The sequence below is a fragment of the Tinamus guttatus genome, unplaced genomic scaffold (genome assembly GCF_059628265.1).
Source record: "Tinamus guttatus ecotype Peru unplaced genomic scaffold, ASM5962826v1 Tinamus_guttatus_pri_ptg000155l, whole genome shotgun sequence".
In the NCBI taxonomy this organism is placed as follows: Eukaryota; Metazoa; Chordata; class Aves; order Tinamiformes; family Tinamidae; genus Tinamus; species Tinamus guttatus.
The window spans coordinates 8,877,066-8,889,500 of record NW_028288689.1 but is presented as its reverse complement, the minus strand read 5'-3'; the positions used below and the strand labels follow the sequence as shown (position 1 = coordinate 8,889,500).

General features: G+C 51.4%; 1 protein-coding gene across 1 annotated transcript in view; it reads left to right on the top strand.

Moving 5' to 3' along the window:
• Nucleotides 1-12,435, top strand: part of PSD2 (pleckstrin and Sec7 domain containing 2) — a 75,793-nt gene that overhangs the window by 21,486 nt on the left and 41,872 nt on the right. Inside the window, exon 3 of the mRNA XM_088522678.1 lies at nucleotides 1,867-2,425. Within this exon, the coding sequence (XP_088378804.1) occupies nucleotides 1,932-2,425 (494 nt within the window). The 5' untranslated portion in view covers nucleotides 1,867-1,931. The remainder of the gene's footprint in view (nucleotides 1-1,866; nucleotides 2,426-12,435) is intronic.

Sequence of the window (12,435 nt, the reverse complement as noted above, 5' to 3'; positions counted from 1 at the left end):
ATTGGGTTTACCAGCAACTTTTTGCTGGATCCTGCAATGAAAAGAGCCCAGCAAAGCCAGGAAGGACCAATGTGTGTAGAGAAAAGACCATCAGTAGTATCTTCCAAACAGCAGCCAGGGGATGGTTCTGGAAAACAGCTTGAGCTGAATCAGCACCAGGGTGACAGAAGCTCAGTGGGGTTCTATTGTCTGACCTGTTTCTCACTTTCTGTGGTCCCCTGCTGCAGGAAGGGTTTGTGCATCTGTTGGAAGAGCCGGGCTGCTCGTAGTGATGCTGCACTGACTGTGGCTGTGGGGGATGCACACTGATGCACGTGGAGAAGAGGTAAAACTGCCCGTGTTGTCTCAGACACATGTCTGTGTCATGTGTAACCTTGAGTGTTTCCTTGCATGTTTCCTTGCAAGCCCAGTGCATCTCCCAGCTGCAGGGCACAGGGCACGGGGAGAGGGGCAGATCCGGGTTTCAGGCTGGGCTTTGCCTGTGCTGTGGATTTGGGCTAAAGTCATCTCTGGAATTGGGCTTCCCACATGGATAGGTCCTGATCAGGCAGCATCTCAACATGGATCTGTCCATAACCAGATCACAGAGAGGGAGGTGGGTTCAAATCCCACCTCTCCCTTGCTCCTTGCCCAGCTGCAGAAAAACTGGGGACAGCGGGACAGACCGCTGATATCTTCCTGCCTCCGCAGTGGCAGGAGTTGGAAGAGTGGAGGCAACCAGAACCCAGCCCCTCGTGTTGTGAAGAACCAGCGCTGAAAGGGCAGGGAATGATTTTACTGCTGATGAGAGCTGGAGCTCAGCAAGTCACAGTGCCTGGTGCAAACCTTTTGGCACCTTCACAGCCTCTTGGAGGTGAAGTGTCCCTGATTTAAAGAGAGGGAGTCTGAGACATAAAATTTAAATGAGTCTGCCTGAGACATGAGATGATAGGAACAAAATCCAGGTTCCCATGCTCCCTGCTCAAAGACACCCACTGTCTTGTAAAACAGAATCATCTGTTACCATGCCCCAGTGCTTCCACAGGTAATTTCTGATGGTGCTGTGGTCGCTTGATTTTAGTTGTAGGGATTACAGTGGAGAAGAGCTCGTGTGGTCCACGCCCCACGACTGAGCACGATGCTTCCAAGACTGTCAGCTTTTGCATCAATGGCAATGTTCAAAAATAAGGTGTCTCTTTTCATCAAAAAGCTGTATGTCTCATTTGTCTGGTGCAATACAGTGTCCTTCCGTTGTCCTACTGAGAGAGCCTCTCATGGGATATTCAGAAAGGATACATTTTCCAGAGTCCTAACCATCAACTAATGACACCCTTCAGCAGTATTTTTGTGTTGAGGAAAAGTGTTACTCTGGCAGGGAGGAAGCTGTTACAGTAGGAAGATTCATACAGATTGGCACATCATAGGCACTTAAAGGTGTTAAAAAAAATCTTGCTCCTTTTTCCCCTACTCCAGCAACAGGTCCCTGCTTTTAGTGGACAGGGGGCACCTGGGGATAGTGCCTCAGTATCCGCCTGGTAGAAAGAGCAGGGCCACGCTCCTGGCCTGCCCTGGTCACCACTGGCAGGACACGAGCAGCCTGCAGGTCCCAGGCCCCCTGCGTGCGAGCTTGGAGTGCGCTGGGCAGTGAGCTCTGTTTTTGCTGCCAGGCCAGCCCCCTCTTTCCCTGCTTTTTATGTTGAGGATGAAGCGAGGGGCATATTTTCCTGCCCACTCCTGCCAATTACTTGCCAGTAGCAAGTTGTGCTGGCTGGAGGCATGGTGGCCCTTTTCCACTTGAAGCTGTTGCCTTTTTGAACTGCCATCAACAAATGCCTTTCTGACAACCCTTGCAGATGCTCATGTCTCTCTGTTTCTTTCCTGTTGCAGATAATACCAAGCCTGAATTAACCAAGGGGAAAGGAACCCCTAAGCACTGTGAGAACAAGCGGAATATGACTGAGAACATTCCCTTTCCATTAACTTTTGCAGACCATAATGAGTTGCATTCCTCGGGCTCCGAGCTCGCTATGTTAGCCTGTGACAATGGGAGCGAGCGGCTCTGCGAGCCCTCGGAGGCTGCCAGCGGGAGCGCCAGCCCCTCGGGCAGTGCCGAGCCTTCCCGAAGAGAGGACGGGGGGAGGCTGCCCAGCGACGGCATGGGCCAAGGGGCCGAACAGCTGGAAACGGCCCCGGCCACGTGGAAGCCAGGCGAGACGGCATGGGGGCAGGAGGAGCGCGGCGCGGAGGACGGGCGGGCGCTGGTGAACGGCATGCACGGCGAGCGCGCCGCGGACCAGGAGCCACCGCAGCGTGACCGCCAGCCCGGCCAGAGCCGTGTGGACGCGGAGGAGAGCGGCTCCCCAACGCAGGAGGCCTGCGGCAAGGCCCTCAGCAAGGTGCGCCTGCGCGCACTGCTGGGCGCTGACGACGCGGAGGAGCCACTGGGGTGAGTGACAAGTCGCTGTAACGTTAGTTCAGTGTTTCTGTGTGTTGCCTCTCAGACCTTCCTGGATCTCCATATGTAAGTCATCAGCTTAAAAAGCTACAGCTGCTCTCATGACTGATTCTCATTTTTTTTACTCTTTCTGGGCTTCTTGCTCTGCTTCGCTCTGTTACAAATGCAGAGAAGTTGCCGTTAAGAGTCAGCATCTGCCCACGGACCCACCAAAACAAAGGAAAAGGATTTAGGGATCTCAGGAGTGCTGAGCGCAGGGCTGTTGTCTTTGGGGTTATCTCAATTGCAAGCTGGAGATGCTGCTGCGTTACCCAGGGCAGAGCTTGCTGAGATAGATTTAGTATTAAAGCAGGGCAAGCATGACCACATGGAGCCCATGGTAAGTCAGGCTTGTCCAGGAGCCCGGTACAGCCCCAGGAGTGCTGGCAGTATAACTTCTTGCAGTCTTTGGACTAGCCAGACTACAGCTGAAACAGCACCTTTTTAGTAAAAGAAAAAAAAAAAAAAGGGCAAGGTGTTAGGATTTGCTTCCCACTTCCCTTGTGGCAGCTGTTTCCAGTGCGTGAGCAGCACAGTGGTTGTTTTTGCTTTGGTTCACGCTTCCCGACGGTGGCAGGGGGCTGTGTGCTGCTCAGCCTGGGTGTGCAGGAGAGGATGTGCAGAGGCGAGACGGGGCAGCGGGGGAAGCGCGGGGTGCGCGTGTGCCCGCGCGGAGCTCGCTGCGTGCGCTCCAGTGCCTCAGCCCACACGGTCCTGCTCACGTCCCGCCGCCGCTTGGGCGAGTTGGTCAAGGTAACGTTCCCCGTTACGGGATGCAACCGCTGCTGCTCCAGCACATCAGCTGCTCCTCTGCCCTTGCTGCCTGAGTGGAATTAAACGGGGTCCAGAGCCCATGGGAGCCGTGGAGCAAGGGGCAGTGCCCGCCGGGAGGAGGGGCTGCAGCAGCCGGAGGCCGTGCTCTCCATGAAGGCCGTGGACGTCACCCTGCTGAAGCGCTACCGTGGCCCCTCCGGTGTGTGCATGGATGCCCAGTACCTCTATTAGCCTCATAGAACATCCTCCTCCCACAGCAGATCAGGAATCCGTTGCTCCCCCAGTTCAGCAGACTGCTAGCTCAGGCAGGGAGATATCTCTTGCAGATGGCACGATTCATCTGCAGGTGTTCTGGACAAGGTGGTCTTCATCAGTGCATCAGGCTTGCTGTTGAAGAGCTTGTGCTGCCCTTTTTCCAGGTATGTCCCAGATTTAATTTCCATATGAGGAAGAACTTCTTTACTGCGGGGGTGACAGGGCACTGGAACAGAGGGTGACAGAGCCCAGAGAGGTTGCGGAGGCTCCTTTTCTGGAGATCTTCCAAACCCGCCTGGATGCGACCGGGTGCCTCATGCTCTGGGTGTCCCTGCTGGAGCAGGGGTTGGACTGGATGATCTCTAGAGGTCCCTTCCAACCTCAACCATTCTGAGATCCTGTGATTTGTGGTAGAATTGGACAGGTCCTTTGCGCTTGAAGGTCCATGGCAAGCAGAGCGCTCCCAGAACCACAGTTGGCAGTGTAAGAGTGACAGCCAGAAACACCAGTATCAACCTGCCCTCAAATCCCAGAGACAAAGCAGTGTATATTGCATGCTTCCTTGGTCCCCATGTCCTCCTTGCTGGCAGGGTGACTCTATGAGGGGACTCTTTAAGACTGGAAGAAGCTCTGACCAGAGACAGCCTTTCTGGGAACTGGTGTGATCCTCATGGGTGATCTCCGCATTTTATGCCTGTACAAATGGGGAGATCTGAAGCTGGGGGGTCGAAGGAACACGGCGAGTCACTGGGATGAGTTGAGATACTTTCCTTTGCCCCCCAGAAGTGGTCCAGGGAGCAGTATGGTGGCCGCCCGGGCTTGCTGGCCACTGTGAGTTGTACAGCATGGTCTGTAAACCGTCTGCACAGCAAGGGCGAGGGACGAGCAAGGAGAGCAGCGGAGGCTGACAGAGAGGTGTGTTGCCTTCTTAAGAGAAAAAGGCATGAAAAGGACATTGTGGCTAAGAGGTATGTGAAAACCACCTCCTTGTTCTCCTCTGGTGCAGGCTTCAGGCTGAGTGTGTTAGGAGCAGTGCCTGGAGCATAATCAGGAATTGCAGAAGTGATGGGAAGTTGCACAGCATGTGGGCTGACTGCAGGGTGTACCCAGTTTCTGCATCTGTAGTCCCCAGTAGAAAGCCGGTGATTTCATTTACCGAAGTCTCCCACCAAGAAGCAGCAGCAGTTTCAATAAGTATAATTAAAGGTACCAGAGAGGAAGAGGGGGATCCACATTGGGCTGCTGGGGCTGACAACATGCAGAGGGCTGGATGTGGCCACCCCAGGCAGGTCCTCACTGCCCTGCGAGCTGCTGAGTTGGGTTTGGATGTCTGCGAGTCGCTCAGGTTGCCTGGGGATCCTGTTTGTTTGGTATGTGGCTCCCTGCCTAAGACTCTGCGTTGGAGACGAAGCTGAGACTGGTCAGTGAACACTGGTACAGTCACTGGAAGTGCAATTATTTTAAGGTACTGGGGCGTGAATTGGGAGAAGTGGCAGGCGGAGGGTTTGGACACGATGCAACTTGACTGGGCTCTGTGTGCAGAGGCCATGATTTTGTGCTCTATACATATTCACTTGAATAGTAAGTCTTCTGGGAAGCTGAGTGCAGAGGGGATAAGTCACACAACATATTTAAAGGCAAAAGTGCAATGGGAAAACTTCAAGGACACAGCTGAATTCTGGGAAAACATTTATGCTCTGGGAATCAAGGTAGCTCCCTGTGTTCAAGCTCTGTAGTGTTTTTACCAACCATGAGTAGGTTCAGAGCCAGAAAGAACTGGCCAAATACAGCCCTGTGGAAAGGATGTCTCAGACCAGAAACACTGGGATCTGCCTCTGTGAACTGGGCACAGTGGGATGTATCTGATCTTCCCTCCCAGCTGTATCTAACTGCCTGCTGCACTCGCTGTCCCACATGAATGTGCCTTCAACAAGCTGACAAGCAGAGCAAGGCACAGGAAAGTCACTGTTATCCTGCACCATCTCTTGAGTTTACCCAATTCCTTCTTTTTATTTATTTTCACTTACAGTTCTGGTTGTTTCCATTCTGGATGTAGGAGAAACTCAGGTTTCTCTGTATCTGGCCTAATATTTTTCCAGGGAGCAGTCAGCAGTTTGTTGCTGGTGAACAAAGCATTTATCATCTTTAACATGTTGCATATATGCTTGTATGCTCACTTGGTCCCTGAATCTAAAGTACTTCACAAGAAGGGGCTGAGTCTTGCTCTCTATACCAGATCAGTAAGGAATCAAAGGGTGAAATGTCCTCCAAGCCATCGACTCCACGGAAAGCTGGAGAAAGAAATCTGGACCAGTGATTTCAATCCTGATGTATGTTAGCACATCTAGGTAGGAAATCTTCATTAAGGCAAAGAAATAAACCCAAAGCTTTAATACTTGCGCTGCAGTTTGCATTCCCTGAATCCCTTTGACTTCCTTTCTGATTTATCCCATGGCACCCCACTGTGAATATGCCATTTGGCAAAGCCCGATTTTCCCCTCTGTGGCTATTTTGACTATTTCACCTTCTGAGAGTCCCCAGCATTGGCCTTGCTGCTCTCAGGGAGGTCCCAGCTCTGCAGCCAGATTGAAACCTTCGGCCGGGCAATATGGGCTCCGAAAAGCATGCAAAAAAGTCCCCACATTTGGCTTGTAGATGCACTTAGTACCTGCCTCTTTGGCAGTAGCCTTTATCCTCACATTTCTTCCACAAAGCTGTCGAGCCATTGATCACTTCAAATTCCATTAAATAAAGTTTCAACAAAACTTTGCTGAAAGCCTTCATTTCTATTCAAATCCTAATTTCTATTACACCTTCAAATCCTAATTTCTATTACACCTTTTTCAGGCAGGCCCGCCTGCTCCATTATCACAGCAAACTAGATTCTGCTTTCTCGTGGCTAATTAACCAGTAGGAATTGAAATGTAAGCAACTCAGTGCATAAAAATCCAGTATGGTTCAGTTGCAATAATAACCAAACGCCTTGCTCGGCATGCCTTGCTATGAGCAATAAAACAACATTTCCGAGATGACTGGGAAAAGCAGCACAGGCAGTTTGATACATTGCTTCAGTATGCATACAGAGGCTTGTATTTACAGTGCACGTAAATACATGGCTCCTTATTTAAGTAAAGCAATTGCCTTCCCTGCTATTCAGTATTTAAGTACCTGGCGCTTCTCTGTAGGCAGGCTGCATTAGGTTGATTCTCATGTGTTGAGGATTTACGCTGTCCCACGTGTTTGCCGAGCTTTGCTTGAGTTAGGTACAGACCGTGCCTCTGGCTGGTGGGAGCTGGAGAACGGCTGTGTCCTCCCCCGGCAGTGCGCGGGGAGGGACACGGCCGCCTCGTCTGCCTCGGCCGCCATGGGAACCTCACTGACCTGTCTCCGCTGCTGCTCCTGCCCTGATGCAGCCCTAGCTGGGGTGTCCTTTTGGGCACGGCCTTTCTCACTTTGTGGCCACTGCGTTGGTATCAACTCAGGAAAATCAAATTGGAAAATTCAAGCTCCGCAGCATAACCAGGCTAATGGCAACGTCTGAGTTTGTGTGTGGTGATTGAGTGAGCGGGAGCTCTCTGCCTCTGGAGTGTGTCCATGTGGGAGCCACTAAGTAATAGCCCAGGGTGCTGGGCTTGCTGGCTCTGCCAGGAGCGGTGAGGAGGCTCCTGTGGGGACAGCTGCAGGGCACAGCTTTCCACAGAGACCTGGTGCTTTTCATGAGTGCAGCGAGAACACAGAGCGGGCATGGAAGGTCAGTGGTGTTGGGGGCTATTGCTAGAAGTTTGGCAATGGGACAAGCTGCCAAGGCAGGTCTTGTAATTCCCATCACTGGGTGCAATTAAGGATGTAAAATCCTTCCTGCCACAGGAGTGTGGTGTTTGTAAAGCCCCTCCTGCTTTGTGGAAGAGGAGACACGCAGTCTTGTTGCCAGGCGCTGCAGGGTGACCATAGGTGTGTATTTAAAAAGCAGCAGTCCTGACGGTGAGGATCCTTTAGGCAGGAAGGCCTGGTTTGTGGAGCTGTTGCTGTCTGTCCTGTTTCTGTTCATGTGGCGCACATGGCTGGCGCCTTCCTCGCTCTGCCCATCAGCAGGCTCTCCTCCTTTCTCCTGCTCAGGTTCCCCTGTACCTGGGACAGGCGGTGGCTGTGATCTGCAGCTCGCAGCCGGCAGCCCTGGTGTGTGGCACCACGGAGTGGAAGAGAGACCACAGCCATTCACTGTAGCTAGTACAGAACAGCTGCTTCACAGGACCTTCACCTGCTTAGGTGCATCAGACACGTAGTTTGGCACTTTAGGTTTAACACATTGAGAAACTTGAGAGCCCTGATTCATCCCTCCTCTTGGCTCTCCCTTGCACTGGCACTTTATAAACAGGAAACTGTAACTTTATTCAAGTGCTGTCTCAAAATGCACTTTTGTTCCATAGATGAGGCAGATGAGGAGTCTGGTTGCTGGCATGTGCCTGCACCTCACTGCCACAAGCGAGGTTATGGCATTTCTGTGTTTGCAGTCTTCCCTCCTTACACTAGTTTGTCTTATTGTCCACTATGTACCATGTCAGACCACAGCTATCTTTGGTTGCACTTTGGATCTTAAGATCCAGACACCCTTGTGTCAGTAGTAGCACCATACCAGATGACACCTCTCCTAGCTAGCAGAGTTGTTTCTTAGGCCTTCTTAAAAGACACCAGCCATGCCTTGGAACAGTAGAGTGACCTTCCACACTGGGATGGTTTCCACAGCAAGTCCTCCAAGGCTAGTTGAATGTCAGTTTGTGAAAACAAAAGAAGTGTATTTAGAAAAACAAATGTTCTTCTCAGTTCCTTACCAAGGAGAAGTGAGTAACAGGCAACAGTTTTGTTCTGTTGCAAGAAGGGCTGTAAAAGTTTTCTTCTTGCTTTTGACAATAAGTTTGTAGGCAGGTGGTTTTGATGTTGTCAGCAAAGCTGACCACATCAACTGAAGGAGCAGCTTGTGGCTTTCACCGCTCAGGGCCTGACTTTTATGAATGAAGGTACGTTAGGGAGTCTGGAGTGATGTACCTGCATCCAAGCAGTGCATGGGCCTTCCTTTGGGATGCAAAGTGATGCTTTGCCGAGATCCACTTGTCTGGTCATGAATCAAGCCCTGATAGTTCACAGCAGCTGCTGTAACAGTCTTCTGCCCATCTTGTCTTGGGATTTTGTCTCTCTCTTTTTTTTTTTTTTTTTTTAGCTTGCAGAGATTGCTTATTCTTTGATCAGTTTCATGCTTTTCATTAGTGATCATGCAGGGTTAATGGTTTGATCTCTTGTGTCTTTATAAGCCTGTGTGGTAGGAGCAGAAAAAAATCCTAGGTAGCTGGAAATTTATCCTGCAGCCTCATTGCACAGTGCTACCAGACAAGAGCTGACCAGGTTTTAGAGTCTTTGAGGAGTTCTGGGTTTGAAAAGCAGGAATATCTCCTTCCCCCTTGAAATAACCCCATCTCTACATTTCATCTGACTTCACCCACAGACAGACATTCCCTGGGAGACCGCACTTCGTAGCAGTGGTTGCAACCCGATGTGGCACTGGAAACCTGTTTTCTGTTCCCTCCGCCTGTGTGCCTGGGAACTCACACATTTCCATACTGTTCCCTCTCTCCCACTTCATGGGAGTTGATCTCATGGATCTGCTCTGACCCTGGGCTTGTGGCTCTTTTGCTCTGCTCAGGACCTCTCTAGGGAGGGCTGTGCTTCCCCCCATCACATCAGAAGTGCCGTGCATGTAGCAGCCCCCAGTTGTAAGAAGGGGTGTCAGTGCCAAAGCTGTGGTAAAGAACAGCAGAGCAGACAATGAGCAACATGGTATGTGGGAGCTTTGTCACCGAATTTCTGATACGGTTTGGCACTGTGGGAATTGCCTGTCACTGCTGCCAGCAAAGCATCTCACCAAGGTAACAGTAGGGAAAACTGACTTCATCTGAGCTAAAGCTGAACTCCAAGGTTCTGCTAGTGGGAACTACACTGAGAACAGAGCTGTTGTGCTGAACTAGGACAGAACTGGAAGGGAATCCGCATCAATACAGAGGAGAGGTGTTACAGGGGGATGCTGGCTGCCATGCAGAGCTGAGTTGAGCAGTCCTGGTTGCATACCCATGTGCATGTGAACATGGCATACAGAAATATCTGCTCCCTAGACATGTCTGTGTAGGGCTGTGGAAACAGAGGTGGAATGTGTCTTGCCTCCCAGTCAGGGGGTTAGTACAGATGACCACTCTCGGAGCCAAGAGCAGCCAGACCAGGCCAGGATGGCACAACCTGCCGCAGCCACACCTCACAAGGCCCTCCAAGTGCCCTGTCCTTGGCCAGACGTCAATGTACCCACCTCGCCCCTCAGCGAGGCAGTGCTGGCCTATGTGGGCCCTGTTGCCAGGGGAGCTGAGGCACGTTAGCAACCACTCGGCTGGTGGCCCAAGGGCCTGGAGGTCACAGGGCCACCACTGTTGCCGGTTGTGGTGGGCGGAGGTGAGGCCATGGTGTCCCTCTGCTGCCCAGGAGACACTTTGAAGGCAGGAGCCCATGGCCATGGCTGGAGGAGGAACCCACAGTTGGCACTGCGAAGAGCTCTAAAGTGAAGCAGCAGCAAGTAATCCCCGCTTTGCTGATAGTCATTTATTTATGACAGCCTGGACTCAGAGAGTTGATAAATAATTATGAGCAGCAAAATTCAAAAGCCTGGGAGATCAGAAAGCAGCCATCTTCCTCACACCCTCGGTCCTTAGTGTGTCGTGTGACTAATTGCTCAAAGGCCATGTCCTTCGGGAGGCTGTGGTTCCCCTAAGGCCTTCCCAGCTCTCCTTCCTGGCCTGGGACAGGGTTAGCTGGCGGATCTCACCCCACGGAGAAGGCGGAAAGGCGGGGGGGCTCGTGCTGGGGTGAAGCGGGCCGGGGTGGCTGGTGCATCATCAGGCCAGCAGAGGGGCCCTGCAGCACCCGTCTGCAAGCGGGAGCAGGGCTCTTCCAAACACCGAGCGGCTCCAGGCGGCCCTTGCCACCTGCGCAGCAGCGCTGGGGAGTCCCTCTCAGGCTAGGACACTTCAGCCTGGAAAAGAGAGAAGTGGTGACAGAGAGGTGTGAGAAATCTCTGTGCGAGACAACAACCTAGGGAGGGTGGATGGGGAATGACTGTTAGGAATCACAGAATCACAGAATGGTTGAGGTTGGAAGGGACCTCTAGAGATCACCTAGTCTAACATCCCTACTCCAGCAGGGACACCCAGAGCATGTGGCACAGGGTGGCATCCAGGCAGGTTTGGAAGATCTCCAGAGAAGGAGCCTCCACAACCTCTCTGGGCTCTGTCACCCTCACAGTAAAGAAGTTCTTCCTCATATGGAAATTAAATCTGGGACATACCTGGAAAATGACTCCAAACAGGAGACACAGTCCTTTCCCTGCTGCCTTTCAACACACCCTCTGCTCAAGGAGTGGCCCTCCCTCCTTGCTGCTTATTTAACTGTGCAGTAGGAGAGGCCAGTTACTGCTGCTGGAGAGAAGGGAGTGTGTGGATCCCAAGCTGTGTAATGGTACAAACAGACTTTTCTTCAGCCTTCTGCTGAGCCTCTGCCCAAGCATCATGGTGGTGTTTAGGAGACCAGAGAGTCTATGTCTAATGAGGAAAAAGGGGCTGGATGTCTGTAGATCAGAGAGCATCCTTAAGCTGCTGATAGCTTGGAGTTGGAAGGAGGTAGGGGCGGAGGGTGGTCATGTTGCTTTCCCTGTTCTCTGCTGCCTGCTGGTGGAGAATATAGGATTACATGGCTGTACATTTCCTTTACTTTTGCTATTAGCAATACCTAATACTATTGCAATTGCTATTAGCATTACCTAATACTGCTATGTGCCCAAGTTCCCTAGCTACCAAGTTCAGAGAATAAGTGAGCTATCTTGTGAAGGGCATCAAGCCCAGCAGTGTCCAGGCTCCGGGGAGGCTCTGTTGGGACTCTGCCCTGTTTCCTTCACAAGCAGTTTGCTGCCCCTGTGCTGGAACCACAACCTCCCAGGGTCCATTTCCAAATTTTGCGAGCCAGGCGATGTGCATCCCTGCAAGGCAGGGAGTGGGCTGTCACTGTTGCCTCCTGAAAAAGTTGCTATCAGCAGCCGGGTTTGGACATACAGAGGCACAGCATCTCGTCTACTGGCACGAGGAACTGCTCATCCCTGAACCACCCCCCAGATTTCATCTCAAGGAGATGCTTTCTTGTTGTAAAATGAGGCTCTCTACATTAGGAGAAGAGCTACACACAGTTATGACACTGAGAAGATACACACAGTTATGACACTGAGAAGAGGTTTCCAAACTGTGACAACCATAGTGAGGAGGAAAAGAAGCCCTTACTTTTTGCCTCACTTTTGCCCATATAGCAGCAGTAAATGCCCGATTCTGTCAAAGCAGAATTCCTGCTGGTACTGGAAAGAGAGATTTCTCCAGAGAGACCTGGGGTACTTCAGGCAAGTTATTGTAACCTGGTCTTTCTGGCTATTCCAGGAGGGACTGAACCCTCCTTGTTCTCCAGGGCCCTAGCACAACGTGTTGCTGCTTTTGACTCAAAAACGGGCATTCTGCAATTTGTATTGTGCACCATAATGAATTCCCCTGTGTTCAAACAAAGTCAGGATCACCGAGGTTCATCCAGTGTTTACCTGGAAGTTAGTCTTGTAGACTCGTTACTTTCACAGCCTCCTTTCAAGCTTCTAATGCTGTATCTGAATCCCTCAGGTTGGCTGTGAAGTAGCATGGAGCCTCTCCTGCCTAGGCATATTTTCCCCCTTGTGCGCTCCCGTCATTTGAGAGAAAAAACTACTTTTAGGGTGCCTTGCATAAGGTAAAAGGTTTAAGATTGGTCAGAAAAAAATGCTCCATAAAAACTTCTGTTTTTCTTTAGTGTATAGGGAGCAAGGACATTCACTG